The sequence below is a fragment of the Typopeltis vanoorti genome, chromosome 8 (genome assembly GCF_054136105.1).
Source record: "Typopeltis vanoorti isolate ZY-2024b chromosome 8, IOZ_Tvanoo_1.0, whole genome shotgun sequence".
NCBI lineage: Eukaryota > Metazoa > Arthropoda > Arachnida > Uropygi > Thelyphonidae > Typopeltis > Typopeltis vanoorti.
The window spans coordinates 127622823-127635203 of NC_143556.1; the positions used below are offsets into that span (position 1 = coordinate 127622823).

The 12381-nt window shown below is 34.0% G+C and overlaps 1 protein-coding gene across 2 annotated transcripts in view; it reads left to right on the forward strand.

Annotated features, from left to right (window-relative positions):
- Sas-4 (spindle assembly abnormal 4) overlaps positions 1–12381 on the forward strand; it is a 527986-nt gene that overhangs the window by 272715 nt on the left and 242890 nt on the right. For both annotated transcript variants that reach the window (XM_090396928.1, XM_090396929.1), the window contains one exon: positions 11370–11428. In XM_090396928.1, the coding sequence (XP_090253054.1) occupies positions 11370–11428 (59 nt within the window). The remainder of the gene's footprint in view (positions 1–11369; positions 11429–12381) is intronic.

Sequence of the window (12381 nt, forward strand, 5' to 3'; positions counted from 1 at the left end):
ATTCCCTTTTCATTTATTCATAAGCTTGTTTTTTTTTTAATTATGCCCATTATAAATGCAAATATGAAAGTCTAGAGTTTATAGGATCATGTATTCTTTACTCCATCCCAGAACACAACTGCACATATAATATCAAAGATGTAAATTATTCATAATCCATATTATAATACTGGAAGTATTTCTATTCACTCTTATTCTTTCACTTCCTTATATTTGCTATTCTCTGCATCGTTTAATAAATCAAATGTATTAACTAATAATCAAATATTTCATTATTGTTTTTTAATATATTCTGAAAAGAGCATTCCTTTTCATCTGTCCTCCCCCATCCTCAGTGCAGGATTAGTTACAATCATGCAACTTGTTAATACCTCTTTATATTTGTGTTTTTTATATCAATCTGAAATGCATAATAGTGATATAGACCATGAACAAGCCATGGGAATGTAAACTTCCATTATTTATTGATGCTGTTGTAACACTAATATCAGGAGTCCTTGAACTAACTAACATGATTTGAATTCACTCAAATAATCACCAAAAAACATGATAATAGGCCTGTGAGAGTAACTTGCAACGTTGCGAATTACTCTCATAGGCCTCTTATCGCATTGCAGGACTGTGTGCTGTAAAGAAAATGATAGGCAACCACAGAAATTCATTCTTTTTTTTTTTTTTGTGTGTTAGAAAAAAGTATGTTCACTTTGATCAACATGTATACTTCAACACAAACAGTTGTGTGTGTGTGAGAGGGGGATTAGGGTGGTGGCTTTAGGCAGATTGATAAGAGGAATCATCTTAGTCAATTCTGTTCTCTCAGATTACACATGTGGGAGTAGAGATGTTAGACTAACCCTGGAGATGGAGGGTTCAGTTGACTGCTTCCTTGAGTGCTTGAAAAGGAAGCAAGAGTTAGTTGCTTTTCACATTGCCTCTTCTCACATGACAGCTGGCAATACCTATGAAGACATAATGTAAACTTTACATTGTACTTTAAGAGTTTTGTTCAAGATTAGGGTGCCTTCATTTGTAAGATTTAATGCCTTTAATATTCCTTTCGTTAGACTCCATTCTTCTTTAATCTATGGTTTTCATTCACTGCTGCCTCCTCTTCCTGAATGCGCTGCTTTTAAGGGAAATTGATTTTCTTGAGTGCTTACTATCACTTAATGCTTGCCAGGATGCTTACTAGCTTTACGAGTAATAAAACAAAAATCAGTAAAAATAAGCAGAAAAGTTAAAAATTATGCACTTCCTATAGACGAGCATTTGACAATCCTCAGCAAAACCAAATTAAATTATAGTATGCTATTACATGGTACCATGATCTCTCATCCCATAAATATTTTGCTGTGCACTATTTTAAATTCAGATAATTTAAACACTCTTAAATTAAATTTGGAGATCAGTGTATTTAAAAAAATTCAGAATTTTTGTTTTTTGGCTGCATTGAGTTGATAAATTAAGAGAGAGTTACTGGCCATGAAATAAATCCAGGGCACTATGCACAACCAGTCAACTTCAAGAATAACATGGACTACATTATTTCTTTTTAGGAAATAATTCAGTTAATACATTTAGCTTTTTTTTTTTGGCTAAAACCTTGCCATATGTACCAACTAATTAAATTTTTATCAATTTATTTAATTATTAATTAATTTATGAGGATAGGAATTTGGGAATAGTGGTCAACTGTTAGTTGTGAGGATGTGTTGCAAAAGTGTCTATAAAAGTTCATAGGATTACCTGTTTGTTGAAGAACACACTGACAAGCAATATATATAAAAGTTATAACTCTTATATATATCAAATGGAGTTAGGAATGACGAAATCAAATAGAGGATACAGAGGCAAATGACCCAGATAGTGGTCTGTAGAATGTTCTTTATGAAGATAGAGGGAAAATTTTTTACAGAAATTGGCTTGTAGGTAGAAAAATGGAGATATATAGAGACATAAGTTACTTTAAAGGGTTTATATCAATCTATAGAATTGATACAGAGGAAAATTATTAGCAAAACCCAGTTAGCAAGTAAGAACTAATGATAATCCTGGGAAATTGAGTAAGTGTGGTTTGCAAGGGCATGATGACTTGATTTTCTGCTTGGAGAGCATTGAATGATTGGAACAGGTTTCTAGAGTTTTTTTGTGAGTGCTTTTGTTGGTGGGAGTTTAAAGTGAAGTATGACAGGTATTATGCAAAGGCCTGGTTAGCATTTGGTGAAATATTTCATGGATCTCGTGCAATGAGTGCAAACTCCATGTAGATATCTGTATAATGTTGAGATGCCAAAGAGAATGTTTTTCGAAGTAATGACTTTCTTGTGAAAATTGACCAGGTTCAATAGTACCTTTTGCATAACATGTATAATTTAATCCTGAATTATACACACACCACTGAGCAGTAATGTATGTAACAGATTGTAATTTGCAGGTATTCAGGAAATCAAGATGAATATTTCATCTTGATTTCCATGCTATCCTAAAGCAGTGTGGAATCTCAAGCTCTAAGCAGCAAAAAAGACAGAGCATATTCGTACAATATCTTTTTGTCGATGATCTACCATATCGAACCTCATAACTTTTAAATATTCTTGGGCCAAAGCACATATTACATTAAAATTAAAAGTTCGAAGCAATTCTTGGATCCAGTTTTCATCATCTGTTAATCATATAACCATTTCAAAAAATTATATCAGTAATATCCAGGAAATAAAGAGTATAAAAGATATAGAACATGCATACATCATTTTTTGATCATGAAACAAAGGATATGCAACTGCCAATCCAAAAACAAATTTCACACATTCTCATTCCTAGGCGAAAGCTTTAACAAGTATCAGCAAATTCACTCCTCCTGAATTTTTGACACTCAAGGAATGACAAGCAAAATAGCAACTTAATTTCTCTGCAGCATATGCTTGAACCATACAAACAGCTATTGGTGGAAGATGATAAAATCTTCCATGGATCTGTTACAGAATTATTTACTGACGAGACGTTTTGGATTCATGACAAAAGACAGTTGTCCTGGCCTGCTCCTCTTCCTCATTTCTTTCATCCACCTCTATCCTCTGGATTATCATCATTCTTCTTGAAGTGTTTCAAAATAATTGCAACTTCCAGCTCTTCAATAAAAACGTCAACAAACTTCTTTCTCAGCCTTCATCTGCACCCTCCATACAGCATTAATGTACTTCAGGTTCTATGAAATCAGTATTAAAGGAGGGGGGGGTAGCATATATATAGGAAAAGATCCAAAACTAGCGAACAATTATTCTCTCTCAGTTGCCTTTATAAGATCTTGAAGAAAGTGGTTAATCCATTGAGAAACGTCTAAACAGAGGAGATGCATTCCTGAAACATGAATACAATATTTTGGTTTCTTTGACATATGGACGATGCTTATAATATAACCTAGATGTATGGTAGACTCAATTTTGGTGAGGATGAATTTTCATCTGAGTATGGGCAGTATAACCTTAACACCCTAACAGAGTAAATGCTGTTAGATCTGCCTGTCCAGAGGCGTTAGGTAGCAGCCCTACCACTGGACTTTCAGGGAAAAGACCACAACCCAGGAAACGGTAAACGAAATTGGAAAAAGGAACACATAATGAAGATTGCAACATGGAATGCAAGAAGCATTGCACACAAAGAAGAACTTGATAAACAACTAAACCAAGCTAACATAAAGATATGTATAGTAACAGAAACAAAGAAAAAACAAAAAGGTACAAATGAAACAAACAACTATATACAAATCTACAGTGGAGTAAAAAAAGAAGCAAAAGCAATGATAATGATTATGGTACATAAAATCCCTAAAGAACAATATTGTATATTACAACTATTTGAATGAAAGACTAATAGAAATTAGACTCAAGACATTAAGAGGCCACATAACAATAATTGGTGCATATGCACCAGATGAGGGAAAAGAAGAAAACAGTAATATATTTTATATAGAATTACAGAATGCCATAGATAAAACAAACAAAACTGACTATTTACTGCTAGGGAGATTTAAATGCCAGAATAGGAAAAACAAAAAATACAAAACAAACATAGGTAAATGTGGTGAAGATGCATGTAATCAAAATGGTCGCAGATTGCGCGATTTTGTCATTTATAATAATATGAGAATAACGAATTCAATGTTTAAACACAAGGAAATACATAAATATACTTTCAGCCAGAGGATACAAATCAGTAATTGACTACATTATCACAAATTTTAAATTAGCGGAGTTAATTTTAGACATAAGAGCATATCGAGGCTTTGAATTAAACTCTGATCATTATGTGGTATCAGCAAAAATTCGTTTTAAACCAAAGTGGCTAAAAACACATAGAATTGAAAATTCTTACCAGCCAAGTTACAAAATTTCTTCATTACAGGATCCTCAAGTTAGACAACAATATCAAAAATGCACAAACTTAAAAACAGAAACCACACATGAATCAAGTGACATAGAAGATGAATGGGAAAATTTGAAACAAATTCTGACAAAAGCACAAAAGAAACCTTAGGAATAAAGCACAAATGGATTAGAAAAAGAGGACTATGAGACTGGAACAACTAAATAGAAAATATAATAAAAACCAAAAAAAACAGTTACCAGAAATGGCTAAATTCCAAAACAATAGAAGCAGAAATAGAGTATAAAAGAAATAGTGCAATTGCAAAATGAGAAGTAAGGAAAAAATATAGAGAAAGATGGAACAATTTTGTAACAGAACTAGAAAAGGATTTATTTAAGCCACAACCCAAAACCTATAAAGTAATAAAATACATGAATAAAGAAATAAAATAAAAGATAAAAATACAAACAATAGATTTAGAAAAATGGGTGACCTATTTCCAAAATCTCTGGACAGATGAGAACAATGAAATAAAATTTTATAAGACAAAGAATGACCTAATAGAAAAATATCACAATGTTAGAACCGAAAAATATAATGAAGATGAAAAATAGGAAAACACCTGAAGAAGACAATATAAATATAGAACTATACAAAAATGCATGAAATTTTTTAATATGGTTTGGATGTCCGGAAAAACTCCTAACTTGGAAAAAAGCACTGGTTATCCCAATCTATAAAAAAAGAAATAAAGACAATTGCAATAATTATAGGGGAATTAGCCTGTTGAATACAGGATATAAAATATATGCAGGAATATTAAAAGAGAAACTAAGCAGCATTGTAGAAGACAAATTACTAGAAGAACAAAATGGTTTCCGAAAAGGCCGATCCTGCATAGATCCAATTTTTACTTTAAAATTATTAATCGAAAAGAGAAGAGAATTTCAAAAAGAAACACATGTGGCCTTTATTGATTATGAAAAAGCCTTTGACAAAATTAGTAGACAAAAATTGTTTAAAATATTAACCGATTTAAACATACCAAACCAACTTTTGCAATCTATTCAAGAAATGTATACAGGAAATAAAATAGCAGTTAAATTAGAACACATCTCAGAATGGAAAGATATATCAAGAGGAGTACGACAAGAATGTACCCTCTCACCTCTGCTTTTCAATATATGTATATAAATAAAACATTAACAATCTGGAAACAGCATAACCCATTTGGAATACAAATGACCCTGCAAATGAAGATAGATACACTACTATTTGCAGATGATCAAATAGTATTAGCTCCATCAGAAGATGACTTACAAAGATCATTAAATGATATCTCAAAGCAATATAATATGACAATATCTAAAGAAAAAACAAAAATAATGGCATTCAAAGGAGAAATCCCAATAAGAAGTAAAATAGTGATAGATAATAAAATACTTGAACAAGTAAACACTTTCAGATACTTAGGATGTGATCTATCATATGAAGAAGAAAAAGACAGACACTAAAATATCAAACTTTGTCAAAGTAAATGGCATAATAAATAATATATTTAAGCAATCCCTAGTACAAAAACACACTAGAATCAGACTATATAATGTCTTGTCAAAACCAACTCTACTATACGGAAGCAAAAAGTGGACCATGAAAAGGAAAGATGAAAAATGAATTCAAACAGCAGAAATGAAGTTATTCAGAAAAACAGCTGGATATACCAATTGGGACCACAAAACAAATGAAATCTTACAATCCCTGAAAATAAAACCAATTAATTACTACATAAGACAGTATAAACAAAAATGGCTAGAACATTTAAATTGAATGGACAACAGCAAACTACCAGAAATATTATACAGATACAAAATAAGTGGAAAAAGAAGAATCGAAAGACCAAGAAAGAGATGGCATGACACTGGAACAGGCCACTTGGCCTAAATTCCATGTGAGGAGGAAGAAGAAGAAGACCAAAAATTATGGCCAGGAACTTATTCCAGTAGCAACAGAAGCCATATACTTCCTTGTACAGGTAGACATTCAAAAATCTGGCCATCGATAATCTGGTTCCTTCAGATCTCCAGCATGGATTTCGGAGTGCACATTTTCAAATTTACCACGTTGGCGCACCATTGTTTTCTGTTTGTTTTGATGGTGCTGTAGTCGATAAGCATTGCGATAACCTGCTTATTCCTTCTCGTTTTATCATTTATTTGCTGCTGTATAGCCCCATTATGGATTCAGCAAAGAAAAGAGGTGGTGTAAAACGTAAACATCGTGTGTTGTCGATCGCAGAGATAGTGGAAGTGCTAAACAAACTTGATAGCGACGTGTCTGTGCGAATCATTTGTGAAACATACGATATTGGCTCTTCAACAGTGTATGATATTAAAAAACAGGATTTTTTCTTGTTTTTTAATATCATACATGTTAGGAGGAAGTTCTTTTAAAGTTAAAGTTCTTTTCTGACAGTGTATCAAAAAAGCAAATGTTTGTAAGGAAGTCAATGACGGAGGGAAAAAGTTCGGAACTGGACCAAGTTCTCATAACCTGGTTTAATTTTCGTGTAAGTGAAGGTGTGAAAATTTCTGGTGATTTATTAAAGGAACAAGCCAAAATGTTTTTCATGAAGAGCTGGGATTGCAACACAAGTGTGAATATTCATCGATGATAATGTACCTACAGTTCATCATTACACTGATTCGGAAATATGGTTAAAAGTCTGGAGAGAAATGCCTCTACAGGTAGTGATGAAGATGAAAGCAGTGACGAAAATGAGGAAGATGTGAGAGAAAGAATCTCTATTGACAGGTTAATAGAGATTTGACAACTGAACTGGACTAGAACAACGAAGTTTTGTAAGTGAACAAGAAATCATGAATGTTTACTTGCTCCAAGATAAACTTATTAGAGAAAGACCCAAATATATGAAGCAGCAGACACTGCATGATATATTCAAGAAAATAGCTAGGAAGCAGGAAGAAGCAGCAGTGGTGTCCACACTAGATAATCCACTGCTATTAACTTCAAGTCAACCAGATGTGCTGCCACCACCATCAACATTTTAATAATTAAAATTCTGTAGAACCATTATATTTAGTCGGCGAACATTAAAATTTCATAAGTTTTTCATTTAGTGTTTATTTTTCTTTCTTTAAAGGACTGTACAGGTAGTCATTTTCTGTTAAAAATATACAGCATATATAACCATCCGAAATCTGCCATTTTCAAAAATCCGGCACCCTTCAGGTCCGGAGGTTCCTGGATTTTTGAATACCTATCTGTCCTCATTTTTGACAAGAAGCTCACATAACTGCACACGTTCATCAACTAAAGAAAAATGCAAGCGAGCAATGAATGTTCCGCTTGCTTTGTCTTCTACAAAATGGGGGAGGGCAATTAATGTTCCTTTTTTCATTTATATGCGTATACTTTCACCCAAAGCTTCATTATAGATCTCAAGTCTACTTCTACAAAGGCAAACATGAATACCTTTGTACAAATAGTCACTGTCATTTTGCACATCTTCCCTTTTAGAGTCTTGATGCTGAAGCCAAATGAACCTACTCTCTTGCTTCAGTGGAAGCTCTTAATGACTTAGCTGTGCCTTAAAAATAAATGAGCATTTTTGCTCTGCATTGGGAAATTAAGTAGAACACACATCAAACTCTCTTTGGTATATGTGTGAAAATGATTATACAAATTGTTGTGTTTCTCACTGCTCCAGCTATGGAAGTAACTGTCATCAATCTACCAGCAGTTCTTTAGCATACAGAACTTAGGACTCTAATTTCTTACCCATGTCTCTCTCTATCAGCTGATCCAAATTATCTGTTGGATTCACTGCTGTTTTTCCTGGCCACATTGATCTTCCAAATGCAGTAACTATCTTGCTGAGCTGCATGCCTTACAGCTTGTGATTCAACATACAAAAATCAGTATTATGAGAAGAAGTAAGAGAGTCTGTATAAATACAGACTCAACTACTACTTACAGGCCATGTGTTCTTGTTCTCTTGTCTGCCAAATTCTCTAATTATGCTATTAAATGAAGACACCTGATTTAGATGTTTGCTTGTGTTTGACCCAAAACACATTGAAATAAAGGAAAATAAGACTGCAGAATATGGCTGCTAGGTGAGCTTGCACTTTCTCCACTTATATTGGTCATTTTCCCTATAGACATTTAATAAAAACAAAATTAACTGATAAGTGGTAGTCAGCATAGTGAGCATAAGCAAATAAACTGCATGATAGCATGCCTGAAATTAAGCATTGGCAGTCCAGTTTACATAGCAACAAAAAAAGAGGAAGTTGTTCCATAATGATCTCTGAATAGTTTGTATTGGTCTTACTACATGTGTATTCTGGTTCATTTGAGATCAGCACTATGCTTCTGTAGTTGAGCTCTGTAGGATACTGAGGAATATTTTATCATATTTGAAAGCACGTGTTGTTTTCGATTTTTACAGAGAATTAATTTGTATAGTTGTATCCGGCAATAAATGTATTTTATATTTATAATAAAATCCTATTATACAAGGCCTGTGTAGCTCAGTGGAAGTGGCGCTTGGCTGCTTGAAGTTAGACCTAGGTTCTAGTCTAGTCGCTGACTGGAGGAACTTTTTCTAAGCCTATCATCGACCAGTTCCCGAGTTAGTCGATCTCTGGCACAGGCAAGCGGGTTTTTCGTCCCGTAAACTCAAGAAAATCGACCGTAGTACCCACATTATTTCAGACAGTGACATATCTTGTTAGGGTTAGGTACCAAGAGATGGCAGCACTTGTTTGCCAGCCTCTTCATCGGTGGCTGCTATGTTATAATTAGTGATAGACATGGGCCAGCTATATCTGATTGGCTACTGGTGGAGATTGAACTGCCCACTCAGTCTCCTTAAGCTAGATAGGGTATAAAGGCCTCGCCTACTCCCTATTAGGGAACAAAAGGCATTAGTTGATTTTTTTTTTCCTATTATACAAAAGTAACAGGAAAAAAAATTTTAAAGCAGTATGTAGGATTTTATTTACTTATTTAACTTTTTTCTTGTGCTGCTATGAACTTCAGAATAACACAGTTTTTCCTTAGTTATATATAATTTGCTGCAAACACTGGAGATAAGTTCGCTTTAGGCAGTGAGTCAAAAAGTGAATAACTGAATGTAGTATTCTGTCTGCTGTTGATATCCCAAGTACAGTGAAAATGGTACAGATCACATGTAAACATTATTATTTGTGCATAAGAGTCAAAAATTCAGTAATTTTTCAGATGTTAACAGGGAATTCTTCAGTTTCATCCTAATAAGATATCAGTAAGTATGGAAATCATTCACATTTGAGCCTCATTTGGAGTTAAAGGGAGAGTATGAAGTGGTTCTTTAAATTTCTTAGCTTTTGCTTATACACCATTGTTCTTCATTTTCAGTGAAAATCTGCTGCATCTCATGATCTCTATTATTACTGTATACGAGGTCCGACACACAAAAAAAAAAAAAAAAGAGAGAGAGAGACTAATCCTATAGCTTGGGAACGAAGAGCAGGAGGGGATAGACAAAGAGATGGTTATAGAGCATGTTCTAACCTGTCACCATGAGACAAGGCTCAACTCCATCACTTTACTCAGTACGAGTGGATGCTGTCCAAACATAGACATTTTTTTACCCTTGGTCAGAAAATGTTGGAGTACAAGGGTGAACAGTGAGTTAACATCAAGTTTCTTGTGAAACAGAAGAAATTCGCAATGGAAACTTTTCATTTATTGACTGCAGCTTATAGTGAAGAGTGCATGTCTCATGCATGCATTTTTGAATGGCACAAATGTTTTTTGGAAGGCAGAGAAAGCGTGAAAGATGATGATCGTCCAGGCCGCTCGTGCACAGAAGTTACTGATGACAACATTAAAAAAGTGCGAGATATGATTTGAAAAGACAGAGGGTTGGGTGTTCGAGCTGTAGCTCAAAGCTTATATGAACAGGGAAAGTGTTCGACACATTTTAACGGAAGAAATGAACATGAAAAAGGTTTGTGCAAAGAACAAAAAGAATGATGAAAGGAACTGTGTTTGGACCTTTTGCAACACATTAAGGATGAACCAGATTTGATGAATTCGGTAATTATTTGTGATGAAACTTGGATATTTACATATGATCCTAAAATCAAGCGACAATCAATGTGGTAGAAGTCAGCAACATCACCAAGACCAAAAAAGCATGCATCAGTCGTTCGAAGTTCAAGGCCATGTTGATTGTTTTCTTCGCTATCTAGAGTATTGTAATGGCAGAGTGGGTTCCCAGTGGCCAGACGGTAAGTCAGGTATTATCTTGAAGTCTTGACAAAATTGCACAAATGCATGAGAAGGAAATGGCCAGAATTGTGGAGAAACAGTTGGATTTTGCACCAAGACAATGTGCCAGCCCACAACGCTTCGTCTGTGAAGCAGTTTTTAGCTAATCAGATCACCACTGTGCTTGAGCACCCAACCTGTTCACCTGGCTCCCTGTGACTTCTGCCTCTTCCGAAAAATCAAGTCAGTGCTCAAAGGAACCCATTTTTTGTCAGTAGAAGATGTGAAAGCAAAAATGGCAGAGATCCTCAACAGCCTTTCAGAAAATGATCTGCATAATTGCTTTGAACATTGGCAGCATTGTATGCAGCCAATTTTCTCAATTTGTTAAATAAAAAGAGAGATAGGCACAGTCTTGTTTTTTTTCTGTGTCAGACCTTGTATATGTTACAGTATTTATGACATGATATAAAATTATATGTTTAATCTCCTCTTTATAATTTGAATAATTATGATAATTCTTATAAAGTTTATAAATTTATGAATTTCAATCACATTAAACCATTCAGTTAAAAAAATCTGTGAAATGTGTATATGTATATATAAAATTTTGTACCTATACCAAAGCTATACTGTATATGTTTTTTTTAACCTGTATAATTGTATACATTTTTTGTATTAATATATGCTGATTATATTTATGAGAACAGATACCATTCTTTCAGAAACAAATTTCGTTTTTGCATCTTCTGGAAGTGAAATTAGAAAATTGGATGACTCAAAGGTAATGTAAATTATTTATTTATCTATTTATTTATTGATATATACACAATAAACCCTCAATTATCTAGCCACATGGGAAATCAGTTTGCTAGTTTTATAATTGAATGGTTGGTTAAACAAAAGTATAGTTACATGTTTTACCAGATGTTGGCAGAGACATACTAACCTGTTCAGGAGACAGTTAACTGAAAGTTCAGTTATTTGAAAGTTGAATAATTAGGAGATGATCATATGTGAATCTCATTAAATGTTTCACAACTACACCAAACTGCTGTCATATGGATAGGGATGAGAGAGAGGAGTGGAATATGTTAATTTTTTTTTTAAAAAACAGCTGGAGGCCCTTGTCTTTCAGGAATACCTTACAAGGGTTGTTTCAGAGAATGGAAATTGATGTCAGGTAATTTATATACTTGTGTAACGCAGTATAGACAGAGCCCTTTGGTTGGAAAGACCAAAGTTCAAATCCCCTCTAGGATGCAAAGGATGTTTATCGGAATTTTTTAAGGAAAATAATTCAGCTGAAGGTGAGTTAGTCTCAAATGGAGAAAACTGGGTTTTTTCCTTCTAGAAACTATTTTCATGAACAGCATCAAAATTTTCATCTCACAAAATAGGCAGACTAGCTAGAAGAACTCACACAATTATACAACCGTAGCATACAGTGCAGCTAGAATTAACTGCAATTACCACCCTATCATAAGCAGTATGACATTTCTAAGAAGCCAAATTACTTAGCTGTGCCATACCATTGAACCTAATATGAAATAATCGCTGCTAATCACAAATGCTGTAAAACTTACAGCAAATCAGTGCTGTGTGACCAAGAGTTAAGTGAAAAATAATCTGGTATTTGTTTTGAAGAGTTGAAGGTTGTAATCGTTGGGGGGAATGCTTCACGGGGTAAGCTGTCCCATAGAACCAGCACAGAAGGAATGAAAAATGAATGGGAAT